The sequence below is a fragment of the Aspergillus nomiae genome (genome assembly GCF_001204775.2).
Source record: "Aspergillus nomiae NRRL 13137 chromosome Unknown contig00196, whole genome shotgun sequence".
Taxonomy (NCBI): Eukaryota; Fungi; Ascomycota; class Eurotiomycetes; order Eurotiales; family Aspergillaceae; genus Aspergillus; species Aspergillus nomiae.
In genome coordinates this window covers 1-15,581 of record NW_015378251.1, presented here as the reverse complement: position 1 = coordinate 15,581, position 15,581 = coordinate 1, and the positions used below count along the sequence as shown (strand labels likewise).

The 15,581-nt window shown below is 48.8% G+C and overlaps 8 protein-coding genes across 8 annotated transcripts; 6 read left to right on the top strand and 2 right to left on the bottom strand.

Moving 5' to 3' along the window:
- Positions 1 to 118: 118 nt before the first annotated feature.
- ANOM_006167 (uncharacterized protein) lies at positions 119 to 1,273 on the top strand (the record flags this gene model as incomplete). Its single annotated transcript, XM_015551424.1, has 2 exons — positions 119 to 231; positions 288 to 1,273. The coding sequence occupies exons 1-2, from the start codon at positions 126 to 128 to the stop codon at positions 1,271 to 1,273; spliced, it is 1,092 nt and encodes a 363-aa protein (XP_015405554.1). The 5' UTR covers positions 119 to 125.
- Positions 1,274 to 1,333: 60 nt separating this feature from the next.
- ANOM_006166 (uncharacterized protein) lies at positions 1,334 to 3,538 on the bottom strand (the record flags this gene model as incomplete). The annotated part of the gene is made up of 4 exons (XM_015551423.1): positions 1,334 to 1,643; positions 1,711 to 2,376; positions 2,423 to 2,811; positions 2,875 to 3,538. Coding segments are annotated over 4 exons (1,812 nt in total), but the record flags the coding sequence as incomplete, so codon positions are not given.
- Positions 3,539 to 3,970: 432 nt separating this feature from the next.
- Positions 3,971 to 4,944, top strand: ANOM_006165 (nuclear pore complex component; the record flags this gene model as incomplete). The annotated part of the gene is made up of 2 exons (XM_015551422.1): positions 3,971 to 4,191; positions 4,247 to 4,944. The coding sequence occupies 2 exons, from the start codon at positions 3,971 to 3,973 to the stop codon at positions 4,848 to 4,850; spliced, it is 825 nt and encodes a 274-aa protein (XP_015405555.1). The 3' UTR covers positions 4,851 to 4,944.
- Positions 4,945 to 5,370: 426 nt separating this feature from the next.
- Positions 5,371 to 8,422, top strand: ANOM_006164 (Hid1 family protein; the record flags this gene model as incomplete). The annotated part of the gene is made up of 9 exons (XM_015551421.1): positions 5,371 to 5,466; positions 5,530 to 6,145; positions 6,197 to 6,294; positions 6,351 to 6,593; positions 6,650 to 7,003; positions 7,055 to 7,298; positions 7,351 to 7,853; positions 7,911 to 8,119; positions 8,176 to 8,422. The coding sequence occupies 9 exons, from the start codon at positions 5,371 to 5,373 to the stop codon at positions 8,420 to 8,422; spliced, it is 2,610 nt and encodes an 869-aa protein (XP_015405552.1).
- A 565-nt stretch (positions 8,423 to 8,987) lies between these two features.
- Positions 8,988 to 10,446, top strand: ANOM_006163 (uncharacterized protein; the record flags this gene model as incomplete). Its single annotated transcript, XM_015551420.1, has 6 exons — positions 8,988 to 9,212; positions 9,316 to 9,335; positions 9,414 to 9,445; positions 9,495 to 9,556; positions 9,614 to 9,738; positions 9,799 to 10,446. Coding segments are annotated over 6 exons (954 nt in total), but the record flags the coding sequence as incomplete, so codon positions are not given.
- A 297-nt stretch (positions 10,447 to 10,743) lies between these two features.
- ANOM_006162 (H3 histone acetyltransferase RTT109) lies at positions 10,744 to 12,429 on the top strand (the record flags this gene model as incomplete). The annotated part of the gene is made up of 1 exon (XM_015551419.1): positions 10,744 to 12,429. The coding sequence occupies one exon, from the start codon at positions 10,744 to 10,746 to the stop codon at positions 12,427 to 12,429; it is 1,686 nt and encodes a 561-aa protein (XP_015405556.1).
- An 806-nt stretch (positions 12,430 to 13,235) lies between these two features.
- Positions 13,236 to 14,951, top strand: ANOM_006161 (putative ceramide glucosyltransferase; the record flags this gene model as incomplete). The annotated part of the gene is made up of 2 exons (XM_015551418.1): positions 13,236 to 13,255; positions 13,445 to 14,951. The coding sequence occupies 2 exons, from the start codon at positions 13,236 to 13,238 to the stop codon at positions 14,949 to 14,951; spliced, it is 1,527 nt and encodes a 508-aa protein (XP_015405559.1).
- A 144-nt stretch (positions 14,952 to 15,095) lies between these two features.
- ANOM_006160 (putative ankyrin repeat protein (Yar1)) lies at positions 15,096 to 15,527 on the bottom strand (the record flags this gene model as incomplete). Its single annotated transcript, XM_015551417.1, has 1 exon — positions 15,096 to 15,527. A coding segment is annotated over one exon (429 nt), but the record flags the coding sequence as incomplete, so codon positions are not given.
- Between the last annotated feature and the right edge of the window lie 54 nt (positions 15,528 to 15,581).

Here is a 15,581-nt window from a genome sequence, read left to right as displayed (position 1 = left end):
TGCGCTTCACATTGTGTTGATCTAATCTTCAATTTTGTACAGGCGGGGTTTGCTCTTGTCTAGTGGGTCGTTAAGGAAAGTCTATCGCGTTCAAATACGCCTGAACCCCCTATACTTTCAGTAAAATGGCGCAAAACGCCATTGGAAGGCTCTTGCGCGGCCAAAGTTCCAGCACCCTCCGTCAATCCATTGGCACACTCACACAGAAACGTTGCTATTCCTCGAAAAATGGTGCGATTTCTCGCTGGCCTTCCTTTGTTGCTGTCAAATTAACATCTATTATGCAGCCATCCCGACCTTTTCCCCGACTTCCTCCGCCGAGCTGGACCAGGCCCTCAATCGTTTCCGCGAAGAACTCTTCATACCGTTCGGACTAGGAACGCAGCAAAGGAGGTTAATGTTTCGTCAGAAGTATGCCGATCGTCTAGAGGAAGAACCCGTCAGCGTATCCGTCGGCGAAGATGAAGAGCCGTTCCTGCTCCGCCCCATGGACCCGCAATCAAGGCCAACGAAGAAGGAGATCGTGGACGTTATCACACTCATGCAGACGACAAAGGATTGGCAGAACCTAATCCCTTTCTTGTCCGGATTACGGATGTCACATCGTGTCATTAAGTCCGACCGTTGGGAGTGGTTGGTGCGCCGGGCTGGCCAGGCTGATGCTCTTGGTATTATTCTTGAAGCCGCGAAGCAGAGCGAGAAGACTGGTCTCCGTCTCAGCAATGTGGACATTGTACAGCGCATCTTCTTCGAACTTCACCGCAAGGCCCAAAGAGGGGAGTTCAAGGATCCAGAGGTGTCGAAGGCTCTCACATTGGCGAAGCAGTTTGTCTCCCTGATGGAAGCCCCCGAACACATCGAACATAACCTGGAGCTCGATCCTAAGAGGAAGCCATTTGTCATCGGTACCCTGCTTGAGCTCAGCGCTGCTCGTGCTGTTAACGAGCTTGGCGGCAATGATGAAGGTGGCCTGGTCCGTTCTTATGCTCAACGTCTCCTGGGCAGCTGGTCGCTTGGTAACTTCGGTCGTGACGCTAAGAATTGGCACGATGTTGACCACGTGTTGCAAGAGATCGTGCCCATTTACAATGGTATGAAGCTGGCCCTCAAGGTCAACGGCATTTCAAATGATAAGTCTGTCGCCCCGGGCCTGAAGACACGCGTGAATGAGCTAGGGACTTTGATTGCGAACCAGAAGAAGGCTGCACCGGAGAAAGCTGTACAACGGCCAACGTTGGGTCTTCAGCAGAGTCAACTTTTGCATCAGGGTTAAGCCCATGTTTCTTTCTACACATTGTCTATGAACTGTATATTACCACTTAGAATCATTTGGAGCTGTATGTTATCTCAATCTAAAAATGGGCTATTTTCTCCTTGGATAAAATATACCGCTGCGCCTGACATGTTTGGGGTACTTTAGCATCAACATGGATAGAGGCAATTTGATGTTCCATTCAAAAGCCGCAAAATAAACGAGCCGGTAACATGAGTCATGTAGCCGCGAGGTCAACGCTAAAAAACGAGCAAATGTTGTTGCGCACATACGTGATTTAGCACAACTCTAATGTGTTGTCGTCACGGATGCGGCCTTGCGCCGACAGCTTGGTTTTCCCAGAGACAACGGCAGGGCCAGAAACAGTAATCTGTTGGGCAAACGTTAGCTAAGCAAGAAAAGACGTAGCGCAAGTCCATTATAACAGAATCACGTACCTGTCCCTCATTTTCCTTGTCTTCAGAAACACCAGTGAGAACAATTTCAACGCTACTTAAAGGAGCTCCGAAGTGACTCTGGCCCTGATAGCGCCTGTAGTCGAACACATTCGTTTGAGTGACAGCACCCGCCACGCCAGGACCAGTCAAGGCGTAGACCACACGAGCCCCAGTAAAGATCTTCAAATCCGTTAACTGTCCGGAGGTAAGGCGAACTTTGGGATCAGCGTCCGCACGGTGCGAGATACATAAGAGGCGAAGATTGTCGAGTGAGAGTTCCGCCATCGGTCCAATATTGGCAACCTGGCTGAACATGCCATGAGAAGGCATGACTCCAGCATCTAGTTTCCTCACATCGAACCAACGAGCCAGGGAAGAGACGATACCAGAATGTGGCTCCATGAACCTGTTATGGTAGTCGGACATTGTGCGAGACGAGGTAATAACCACAGTTGGAGATACTCCAACAGTTGCTAAAGCGAAGTCGACACCTTCCCCAGCGACAGAGTTCACTGCAACGGAGGCATTTGAGTACAGAGCGGCCATTACCTGGCACAACGGATAGGAGCGAGAAAGGGAATCAGTCGAAAGCACCAGATCACTCGGGCTCAACCGCTCATTACGAGGCAATGAATAAGTCAATCCAGCGATGGCAGAGATCAAATTCTGTCACACCGTCAGCCTTGAACCAGTACAATAACGGAAATCCTACCTCTGGTTGATACTCGATGAACTCGCCTGCTCCTGAGGCGGATGGCCAAACCGTACTAAGGGATGGTGAGGGGCTGTTCGGCTCCCAGCTGGGAACATCAAGCCCAGCCAAGTCCTTCTTCTCTTCTACTATCTCATGCCAGACAGCAACATCCAGAGTACCTTTGACATCACCCGGCACATCATTCCAGTCCATATGCCTACTACCAAGCTTCGCAACCCAGATGACCTGAGAAAGTTGCTCGTTACTCTTCGCCACAAGAGACAAATCAAGCGCGCCCGCCTCCGCAATCAATACATCTGCCTGAGATTTCTGCAGGAGGGTAGATAGGTCATTAGGGTCAAGGTTGTGAGGAATAAGGATGATCTTAAACCCATAGAAAGCACCGGCTGTGTATCGAAGCTTCTGTCAGTAAGCTGTCATAGGGCACAAGCAGGTCGAGGAGCTCTAACCGAATATTGAGGCCAAAAGCTCAACCGAGTCTGTAAGACAGACAGCAACTGTTTTAGCCTTGGAGTACTGCAGGCGAGACCCGATGACATTGATCTCTTGCGTTACTTGTTCCAACGAGTGCTCTATCGCCCTTCTTCCGAGCACAGTATAGATCTTTCCCTGTTTGCCAGATAACTTGCCGTCCTCTGCAGCTCCGCGAACGGCAGTTTTCCAGACATCGCGCAAGTCACCTTTCCGTCCAGCGGTCCATTTCGGTGCTCCGGGGTCTTTGACGTTCAGCCCGGACCGAAGGGGGAAGCCGTGTGGGGTCTCAAGACTGCGGTAGGCGGCAGATTCGCCAGGCTGGCGGACAGGGAAGGCTGTTGACTGGCGAGCGAGCAAGAATGGGTGAATGTCTGGCTCCTTGGACGTAGCGAAAGAATAAATAAGAAAGGTGACAATAGTCCCTGCGATGAGAGTCGTGTATATGTTCCAGTCAGCCAGGACGTCAGCGACCAATGTATCTAGCTTGGCCACTAGCGACGTTTCCGAAGCCATTTTGGGTTTACTTATGCCCGACAATGCGTCGTCATGTAGGATGCGAGATGTACAAGAGGGTGAAGGTCCGATTGTTTCCTTATTTCCGTAGTAAGGGTTCCAGGCTGCAGCGAGATGGTGACGTGACCTCAGCTGAGGGTAGATGTGGAGACAACTCGCGGGTCCGGCGTTTAACAATTCAAGGTTACCGAGCTACCTGAAAAACTCCGCGTCAAAGGCGCTTGTGACAGTGGTTGCCAGTGAGCAGGACGCACCGATCATCAAAACAAGCACTGTCCCACCACAGCATTTGAAGACCTAGTCGCGCTGCCCACCACAATATGGTTGTGACTCTTTTTGAAGTCGTATAATTACTCGAGGCCGAAAATTCATACACAAATGCTCAGGTGACTTTTTTCTAGGACAGCGTCTCACAGGTAAGTTAGGTAAGTTTCAACACCCCCAATTCAAGGTAAGTTCTCTGGACCTCTTTGCGCCATACTGAGAAAGTCGTACTCACACCTGTGCAGGCTATCTCTTTTCCCCTTTGTTTGTACTTTTACGTTTTCGTACACATCAATGGCTTCCTTATCCGCCCCATCTACCCCTAGGGCAGCACCTTCACCTGCACCTACTTCAGACGAGTCCCGGACACCAGGAAAATGGCGCCATCCGCAGTTGAATGAAATAGTCCGGCGACAGAATGCTGGAACATTTGGGGATAGTAATATCAAAAGAGTTCTGTGGAATGGTGCTGCTTTATTAGCAACCTGGATCTTTGGCAACACCTTCAAATCCTAGTGAGTAGCGACAGTGAGGTCGATTGTGACGCACAGACTAATAATCCCACTGCAGCTCTCTGCGACTCGAAAAGTCCAGCCAGTATTCTACATATCCTGATCTCTCCCTGCATGTGTTACAACTTATCTTCGTTCTCAATATCCTTGTGGCACTATACCCTCTCATTCGCCCAAAGGACAACCTCTCCGATATCCCACTCACCCCTACACAACGCGCCCTCTTAGGGCTCGATCCATCTGCTACAGCACCGCCGACGCCGGGATCCACATACATCACTCCACCCAAATATCGCCTTTCTGGGTCGCGGACAGCAAGCCCGGCCAGCAGAAGTGCATCGCCTTTGTCGACCAGCGCCAGTGCTTCTGGGCGTAAGGTATCGTCGGGCGCCTTGTTCTCGCCTTCTACTAGTCCATTGCTCCACAAGGCTGTTTCAAATGGAGGAAGAGAAAATGGACGGAGACCCAGTTTCGGCTCTCCATCACCTCTAGGGAGAAGCTCACCTTTTCGTGAGTCAACCTTCCGCGAATCAAGCTTCGGATCGAGTACGGGTCCTGCGACTCCGTCGCCAGTAGGGGGGAAACGCGTGAATCTTGGTCTGAGCAACAAGTGGCTGTATGAGCGGAGCAGGCGGCTGTCAGCGAGCAATGGTAGTCTTTGAATTACTTTTGTTGGTGTTCGGTGCATTAGGGTGGAGACAATGATATATTCATATGTTCTGAAGGGCGTTCAGCAAGCGCTATGTCCTTTTATGAAAAGATCGACTTTTCAATGTGCATTTTAGGCATTATATTTTATAGGAATATTTCTTTTTTAGACAGGAATTGTATATGTATGACACATTGGAGATTCTCGGAAATAAAAATTAGCTGATGAAAATAAGCATGGACCGACCGACCGCACAATGCGCAACTAGGCAGCTTTTTCCCACGTTCCCCAGTTCTGATGTCCGAGTCTCCGCGGGTCTAGTACCAAGTTCTAGTTCCCGCTTTATGCCAATGATTGACCCAAGAATGCCAACTACCTCCATTGACGTTCATCCACACGCGGCACTCATCGATTGGAGTAATTTCCAAAGCACTGTTTCCTAAAAGCGTCACATTCAACACTGAATTTAGCTTATCACTGTTCGTGACTGCATGAGGCCGACATTTCCGTGAAACATAAGCGGTGGCTTCACAATGGGAGCTTCGGAGTCAAAGCTGGTCTTCAAGCAGGGAATCTTCCGTCTCTCAGAGGAGAAGGACATTCCTGCGGACGATCCGTACTGGGCCAGAGTTCGTTTTCCATCTCTTTTACTGATGTGGGGGTTCTTTGGTATCTCTGACTATTGACTGTAGTTCTGGGAGCTCCCAGAGTCAACCGAAGATGTCTTCAGTTTATTCACCCCCGCCGACATACGACGGACTCGCGATAACGCACTATCCAACTTCGAAACGCTATTGCTCTCTGTAACATCGCGTCTCAGTATATTAAAGAACCATCCCTCGTTTCCGGACCCTGAGCTTGCTCCCGACCGTGACGCCCTTAACTGTATTCGCATCTTGACCCGTATCCTCCCTTTCGTTTACGAAGCCGAGCACCTAGAAGACTGGGAAGAGAAATTCTTTTGGGGTCGCCGGAGGAAGAAGACACGAGAAGCACAAGTGGCAGCCGAGATACTCTTTGACGAGGCACAAACTGAAGAACCACGAGCGTCGCCAGGGCCCAATGATTATGAAGAGGTGAAGCCTTTGGCTGAGGAATTAATTGATACACTTGTGGATCTTCTCTTCTACACAGACTTCACCATCCCAAAGCTCCCGACGGCCAAAAGCAAAGTGTCCTACTCCATATGGCAGAGCGGTGTTGGTTGCAACACATCCATGGGCTCGAACAAAGAGCTGGAAAACAACCGCTGTGAGATCATTCGGCTATTACTTACCTTAACGGGAAAGGCCATGTACATGCCCTCAGGTAAGTACCGTCAACTTTGATCAATGATGGTCTCAACTGACCTTCTGGCAGGTTTGTTACCAGTACAGGGTGTCAAAGCCATTACATACATTGCAACATGTCCTGATAAGCAGGCCGTTCTGACACTACTTTGTTCGTTACTGAATACAGTACGTGTAACCTTCCGCGTTAATGTCTACGTATAGAGCTTTACTGACACTCCTAGGCCATAAAATATAATCCCGCTTCCTGGAGGGTGCCCTATGACCATGTTGTCTGGAAAGATCCTAAGCAAATATTAGTTATATATTGCTTGCAGTTTCTTTTGGTGCTTCTCTTATATCCAATCCCAGAAGATGGGCGCGGAGCTCCGCCAAAGAATTACTACCGCCATTACTTCGGAAGGCTACATAGGCCGCAGGATTTCCAATTTCTAGTTGATGGCATGACCAGAATCTTAAATCAACCAGTATGTCTTAACCACCTCCTTTGAGTATTTCTTTCTGCTTAAACCACGGTTGCTAGATGCAGGCAACAAATTCCTACCTTCCTGGTAGTCAAAAAACTGTCAAATGGGCACCAGAGATGATGATGCTCTTCTGGGAAGCTTTACAATGCAATAAGCGATTCAGATCATTCATCATCGACTCTAATCGCTCGCACGACTTCGTCATTCTTTGTATCTTCTATGCTATTGTATACAAATCCGACCCTTCACAGCAAGGCGTGGTCAGGATGTGTATTTTCATTACACAGACCATGAGCGTCGAGCCCAATTTCGGGAAGAGTCTGAACAAGAAATTCGAAGCTCAAGAGACGCTTCCACAGAGCATCCGTATTCCTGGTTTCAAGGGATCATATGCTGATTACTTGATCATGGTATGTCAATTTCTATTCTTCAGATTGACTTGTTAAACTGACATCAAGCAGTCCATTCATACTCTGATCACCGGAAGCAAAGGAAAATTAACCGCTGTCTACCCCGCGCTTCTAGCAATCATCAATAACATAGCTGCATACATCGAAAATCTGTCCCCAGCTGCATGCTCCAAACTTCTGCAGCTCTTCTCATCAATGTCTGCCCCCAGCTTCCTCCTGGCTAACGAGACGAATCATGCCCTTCTTTCCTCAGTACTTGAGTCGATCAACGCGCTTCTCGAACATCAATTTACCAGTATGTGGTATCATCGCTGCTTCACTCCACAAAAAGTTGCTAACCTTGGCAGAAAATTCATTCCTGGTGTACGCTATTCTTAAGCACAGGAGACGTTTTGAGGCAGTTCGGGAATTTACGCTCGAGAGTGGACAGCAGGAGATAGAACGCCAAAATGAGAGACGAAAGTCCGAAGGCGATTTTGTTTCCAGCCCGGTTCTGTCGGCGTCTGAAGATGATCCTCACACAGCTTCTGGCGCGCGGTCACCATTGGGTCGCATTCCCGAAGAACACAGTCCGTTCGCAATTGGTGGGGACGATTCAGATGACGAGCGAGAAGAGCAGAAGACGCCAGCGCAGTCGTCTCCGTCTGTTCAAAGTTCTCGTAGACCTTCGATTTCATCTGCTGTCGATGAAAGCGTACCACTACAGCTACGGGGGATGTCCGAAAAAGCACGGGGTAAAATGCCTGCTGGACAGCCATCCTTTTCTAGGCAAAATAGTATGACCAGTCAGAGTAGTATGTCGGCAGCCTTCCCAACGGCCCCCAATGGTTTCACGCCAACTGTAGCTTGGGTAAGCAATCTTCCGTTTCCCGCACATCGCTCAGCCTACTAACGGCAGAATGTTCAGCTTGAGTCCTGGCTCCCAGACCTACCACTCCATACTATTCTTACTATCATTTCAGCCATTATGCCCCACATCCCTGAATCCGCTTTACAAAGCACTTCTAGCCAAGAAGCCCGAACTCTAATCACGAATCTTCCCTCATTTGCGGAAGAACCAATGATCCAAAGTATCATTTCAGAGCCCCCTCCCACCCGTGTACATTCCTTTGAATGGTCAGCCCTTTCCATGGCTGGTATGAATCCTTACTGTGGGGATTCATCTTCTCGAGCGAGATGGTCGTTGGCTCCGCTTCGGGCGCCACGCCGGGTACCGTTGGAGTGTGGAATGGAACCGGCATCAAACTGTTCAAGGTCCAAGAGGCTGCAGCACAAGGACCCACGTTACTTGCTCCAAAGGGCGCTGTGGACGCTGTTGGTAGTAACCTGGTTCAACGAATTGGGAACCTGAGCCTCCGGAGGGCAAGCACACAGGATTCTCAGAACAGTTCCAGGGCTCCATCTGTTCGGGAGGTCTGATATGGTGTTTCTCAACACTCTTGTGTTTTTCTAGCAGGTTGAATCAGTGTCGTCACGTTATTATAAAGAGCTGAGCTTGTTTTCCAATGATCTTATTCATGTTCATCCTTAATGATACCTTGGTGGCGTTTGCAATAAAACATGTTTTCTTATGAACACCCATTGGGTATATAGAAGTGCTAGTCTCTTCAATATTATATCCTTCTGCTTAGTCTTTCCTTTTTCTTTTTCTTGCGTCATGGTTTGGAAGACTGCCTTTCTACCTATATTTTCTTGGTAAGCCATAACTCAATTGTAGTGCCAGGACCATTGTTCCGAACTGCAGGGGAAGAGATGAGTTTGGAATCAATGTCTGACCATGAATCCGTAAATATCATTGATATTCTTGTTCAAAATTGCTGTCGTTTCATTTGAGGGTTGGGGTGTATGTTGGCCACGTGAGGTTGTGATTGGCTGCGGACCATTTCCCACCACGTCGGACGACTTACTCCGAGTAAACATTTATTGAGCAACGCGTGTAAACCTTCATGTCCTACCTATAAGCCATCTGGTACATTTTCTGGAAGTTGTTTGCTTATTTTTGCCTTTTCTTGATTCCTTCTATTAGCCTAGAGAGAGCTGCCTGCAGATGAACATGATTTCCCTGCCATCCCTTGTCGCAGCATCCGCAGCGCTCATATCCCCGGGACTGGCTGCTGGATTTTCGACTGAGCTTCAGAGCGTACTGAAGAACACACATGGTGGCAATGAATATGGATACCCTACTGATTTTACCAGGGGTATAATGCCTGTAAGTTCATGTTAAATTACGCTGCTATGGAGAGATATTTTGTCAGGGGGTATGATCGAGATGTTTGGAAACTTGCTGATCAAGTCTATTCCGACTACTTCAGATACCTGTCCACTCCCACAAGTAGGTCACAGCCCTTTTATTCGTTCTTTCTATTTCTCATTGCTATAATATAAGTAATTACTAACCAAATCATGGCAGTGATTACTGGAGAGATATTCCCTTCTACACTGGTACGGTCAATCTAAATTCCCTAGAGGAAGCAAGACTAACATCATTTAGGTCTCTCCAAGGGCTGTGTTTCAACAGAAGCTGATGTATGGCTTTACAACGGTACACTTTATGTTAGTTCTATGATTGATACCTAGCTCTACATGAGTGACGCCCACTGATGCCCACAGGTCGGGCACGATGAATCCTCCTTGACTGAGGAGCGAACTTTTGAGTCCCTCTATGTCAATCCAATGTTAGATGTGCTAAAACGCCAAAATCCCCAAACCCGTTTTGTGACTTCACCCACGAAAAAGTGAGTTTGATGAAGTGGCCTTGCTATTTCCCATGCTTGTGGGTATTAACATTGTACTAGCGGCGTCTTTGACACTACTACTTCGCAAACCCTGTACTTTTTTGTCGATGTAAAAACGTCAGGACAAGAAACATTCGAAGCTGTTATTTCTGCGTTAGAGCCACTCCGCAGAGAGGGCTATCTTACCACACTGAAAGACAACAAGACGATGACTAATGGTCCCATAACTGTCATCGGGACAGGCAATACACCTTTTGATATGGTTGGACCGGTTGCTAATCGCGACTACTTCTTCGATGCTCATCTAGATGCGCTAGAGGAAAGCCCTGAGATCACGTCCCTAATCTCTCCTATTGCATCAACTAGCTTCCAAGAGGCTGTGGGCTCAGTCACATATAGTGAGGATGAGGCTGTTCTGAGCGACAAACAGCTAGCTACCCTTCGATCCCAGATCAGTACTGCAAAGGAGAGGGGGATTGGAGCTAGATACTGGGAGACCCCTTATTATCCGATCCGGACTCGTAATGCTGTATGGCGGACGCTTCTCCAGGAAGGTGTGGCTTTGTTGAATGCTGATGACCTGGATGCTGTTGCGGCTTACTTCTAATTGTACATTATATGCATCTCCACATGTTATGCCATCCAGACTAGAAATTGAGAGTACATCGGACATAAAGTGGTTTCAATGGCGATCGTCATCGTAGTCCTCAAATAGAAATTCGGCCATTACGACTGCGGGTGGCTGGTAAAGCGTCATGGAACGGGAGTACATGATAGAATCTCACTATCTTATCAAGATGTGACGAAAAAGTAAACAGTTTCCCTGACGATCAGCTGAAAAAGGGCCAGTCCGCTGCACGTGACCGTCCGTGAGGCTTCTGGACCAAAGGAAAAATAGATCATGAAAGGGGAAAGCAAAGAGATGAATAGGAAAAATAACGCGCGACTATTAATTCAGATCCCTGTCTTTATATGAAGCTTACAGTCTAGTTCTCAACAGACCCGATGTCTAAGGTCGATGTTGATCTGGGAGATCTCTTGGCTAAGGTGCTCCCCACCGGTGTCAAGGTCACCATTCGCCATATCTCGTCAGCCCCTACCCCATGCACAGCGCTCTTTGCGCCTCCTCCAGGCGAAGAGCCCGAGTCGACGTTTTGTGAAAACCATTTTCTAACCGTCTCCGTGAATGCCGTCGAGCATGATGGACCTGAGATTATCGTCTTTGGAATCGAAGTTCTGGTCTACAGCACAGCGCATTTAACGACTGTTTTCGTCTCCAAGGCCGATTCTACTGGATTCCTGCATTTACTGAAGGATGCACCGAAAGTTTCGCTCATCAGGCGCATCTCTAATGGCTTCCTGTCTTTCCTGGTGCAGACGCATCAACGGCCGGGCGTTCGGCAAGTGGTGTCATTGTTCGCTCGGGCTCAGAATCAGTATCTGTTCCCCGGCAGCATCGAAAATTCAGGAAAGCATGTTCTCGACGATAGGGGCCTGATTAAATGGTGGTGTCGCGTTGTCGACCCCATATTGCGCGAGTATGAGCCGGAATCAGGATCCCACGAGAAAGGTCTCCTTGACCGTGCCATGGAATCCGCTAAAAGCTCTGCAACAGCATTCTTGATTGTCCCAGGATGCGACAAATTTGAAACTCGAGGTTTCTTTCCTGGTGCCGCAAAGTCAGATGATAAAGAACGCCCCAGGTGGCTGAACAACTACCCGCTTCATCAGCTGTGCGATAACACCAAAGCGCCTCCACGCTGCTTAATTCCTCGTTTTCCAGATGATCCAAAAACGCGCTTTCTGCTTGACCTGGACGATGAGCTCCCGCAACAATCGGAGATTGCGGGCTCGAAGGAGGGCGCTGGGCAGTGGAGGAGCGTCAAATCCCTAGACCAGTTCTGGGAGATGATGTCTTTCCGGCAGGAGTGTTCTGCTGGACGACTGGTCGGATTCTTGTGGCTTGTTATTAATCCTCCAGGTCTTGTCAATTCAGTTCAAATGACAAGCTCTAGACCTGTTTTCAAAGAGAAAGCAAAGGATTCCTCGACAACGACCGTCCCGGGATCTGACAAGGTGGATTCAAAACCTACCAGGCCAGAAGTGCCTATTTCTTTTAATTCCCAGTCTTCAGACGCCGCCAAAGATTCTATAGCAGAGGCAACGTCAGGTGGTCCTGTGCAAGACCCATCTTCCCAGACGGACAGCTTGTCTTCTGAGTTTCATCCCACAATACAGCCGAACACAGACCTGAACGCATTCTACTGGCCAGAAGCAGGCCGCGGTCACGCTGTTATGAGTGAAGAAGATTACAAAACCGCGATCAATTTCCTACTTGAGCAAGACTTCTACAACCAAGAGGTTTCTATAGCCAGCACTAAGGCGTGGAGTGAGAAAGTCGCATCAATCGTGGACCAGCTTTGGGTCGGTCAGCAGGTCACAGGAAGGAGCACGTCTGGGGAATCTGTCGATAAAGCTGCTCCAACAACAAACATCATCAACACTGGATTGGTTCGAAAGCGAAAGAAAGATGAGCAGAGCCAAGCAACAACAGCACAAAATGAAGGGCGAGAGGGGGACGGTACAGTCTCAAGTGCGGCGACAGCAGAGACTAGTACAACAGGGACGAATACATCGCCTGGAGTCAATGTGCTTCAAGCAAACTTGATCCGGAAGAAGAAGAAGGCTTAGATCAGACAACAGATGCTTCTCGCATTGGTTGGAGTTGTAAACGGAATTAAAGGACATTCAGCGATTTGGGGTCTTCTATTTGGGAAAACAGGGCATTAAAAGGTATATTCAAAACAGTGATTTGTCTTTGGGCATTTGTCTTCTTCTTCTTCTTCTTGTTGTTGTTGTTGATACTATTCTTAGATCTATCGCTATCTGGGCCATTTAGATCCGTGGAACCGATAAATGACGAACGGGCCACATGGACTAAATACCAGAAGTGATCGATTCGATCCCTTGAAGCGTGTAAATATAGTTTTGGTTTCGTGTTAATTTTGATTATTCCTCCGAATATCTTCCCTAATTTCTCACAAGCATATCGGGCTTGGTATCCTATGTAAAAACGAACTCGAAATAAGAGAGAACTCGTTCGACGCGGCTCCACGGGAGGGGTGAAATTACAGGAATCCACCGCAAGATGAACCGACCCATATAATGGACGGCGTCCGCTGCATCCGAATGGAACAACCACGGAACTAATTTAGTTCATGCCTTTTCCCAGTTCGGCTGTTGCGTGGCAGCCACTAGAAAAAAAAAAGCAAAGGTTGAACGTTGAAACATCGTCGAGTGTTAAGGCCTCCTACAACGAGTCAACTGACCGCAATTGCTCTCCGCACTTCACTTCCCCGACTTCCCGTCCATAGAATGTTGTTGCGACGTTGACTACGTCTTTTTTGCCAACCGTATAGTCTTACCGCGTCGATATCCGCCTATGCTAAAGCTTCAATCGCGTTCGATTTCCCTCGATTTTGGACCGACCATTAGCAATGGCGGGCTCCGGTGGTCTGTGATCGTGGGTTGGGGGTGTCTGATCTGGTATGCAACCGTGGTCTTGGTTTGTTATCTGGGGTACTTTCAAATGTAAAGCTTTCTATTCCGCCTTTGATTCCCTCTTCTGACTTGTGTTCTATTTTCTATTGGGTGTATATTTGAATATATGCTTGCTGTGACACAAAACTAATGCGGTTTCAAACAGATGGCGATACTTTCTCCAAAGACCCCGGAAATCCCACTCCGCGACAGCCTCCGACGCTCCCCATGTCACCGCAATCCGGCCCGTCAAAGGTCTCGAGCCGAATCTGTATGACTGTCTGGCTTCGACCTTCCGTCAGGATTATCCAGCCGACAAACTTAGCGTCTATTTTTGTGTCGCATCTCGAAACGACCCTGGCTACCCAACCCTGCAAAAGCTTGTATCCGATTTCCCACACGCCGGTGCACGCATTTTTATAGAGGAAGAGGATCCTTTGCTCCAGCCAGATGGGGAACGTATCTACGACCTGGGACCAAATCCGAAAATTCGGAACATGAGTCGGGCTTATAGAGAGGCCAAAGGTGATATCGTCTGGATCATAGATTGCAATGTTTGGGTAGGCAAAGGTGTCTGTGGGAGGATGGTCGACCGGCTTTGCGGACTTGGTGCTACCTCAGGCAAAAAGTACAAATTTGTACATCACTTGCCGCTCGTCGTGGACGTCACTAGCGGTGCCAGTTTAACAGAAGAGCAGAATGCCCTGGTGGAATCTTATACCAACGGCGATGCAGATCCAAGCAGCGATGTGTCCTCCGCGCCGACTATCTCCAAACACGAACAGGGTACTCTTGCAACAGGTGGAGGCCGCCTAGAAGAATTGTTCCTTTCGTCTTCTCATGCAAAAATGTACACCGCAATCAACACAGTACTCATCGCACCCTGTATCGTGGGTAAATCCAATATGTTCCGGCGGTCGCACCTCGACTATCTGACCATGCCGTCCCCTACCGATCCCCACAAGCGCAACCCTGGTATCGATTACTTTTCCGACAATATTTGCGAGGATCATCTGATCGGAGACCTACTCTGGAAGAACCGCGTCCGCGAGGAGAAAGAGAACGGCGAGCGTTTTGGCAAGCACGGAATGGTCTTTGGAGATCTGGCGATCCAGCCTGTGGGAAACATGAGTATTGGGGATTACATTGCGCGCCGGGTTCGCTGGCTACGTGTCCGCAAGTTCACTGTTCTCCTAGCGACCTTAGTCGAGCCGGGCACAGAGTCCTTGCTCTGCTCGTGTTACGGCGCCTGGGGAGTGACAACGTCCTTGGCTCAGTTTCTACAGGAAAAAGGGTTCTGTTGTGCAGCTTATATGACAACTTGGACTGCCTTCTTCGCCTTTTTCTTCCTCAGCTTGGCCATCTGGATACTGACTGATTGGACACTCTATATAAAGTTGCATTCTGCCAAATCGGTTGAGCTCGATGAGGATACACCATCTTTTGCACGGCCTCCCTCTCGCCATTTGACTAGACGAACATTCGCTCAATGGTTCTCGGCGTGGCTTGGACGCGAGTTTCTAGCCCTCCCCATATGGATCTGGGCCTTCTACGGTGGCGTAACTGTTACTTGGCGCAACCGGCGTTTCCGAGTCGGACTAGACATGAAAGTTCGAGAAATTAGCAGTGGAAAGACACCCCAGCCTACCTCCAAACAAGCCCCAACCAGTTAAGGGAACTGAACGATAGACAGGATGGGGTATGGCAAGCCGAGCAAATGAGGGACGAATGTACGAATATCACTGAATGAAATGGTAAAAAACAAGAACTTTTCTATCCAGTTCCCACACATCTATAGACGTCCATAAAAGCGTAAATCATTGCATCGATCCCTCCGCAGCAGCAGGAGCATTCTCCCCAGCACCGCTTTCCAACTCACTACCCTTCTCCGAACTCAACAACCACTCCACAACCTGTCTCCCCTTGGACATTTTCCCAGCATCGCCTTCACCCTCCTGTGCCTCTGCCTCTACTTCAGCCTCAGCCTCATCCTGCTCCTCACCCTGCTCCTCGGTTGACCAATCAGCTCGCTCAGCGAGGAACACAGGGTCTAACCCAGCATCATTCGTAATGGAGATATCAGCACCCGCCCCAACAAGCGCCTTCACGCACTCCAAATGCGTGTTCAACGCTGCCCAGTGCAACGCTGTGTTCCCCGAGTGATTACGGTGGTTAATAACAGCCGCCACCTGAGCCTGATCGAGCTGAGCCTCAGCCTGAGTGAGAACTCCCAGGAGGAAGTTCAAAATTTCTAAAATACCCAATTAGCCTTTCCCTCCCAGTACCAAAACATCCAAAAAAAA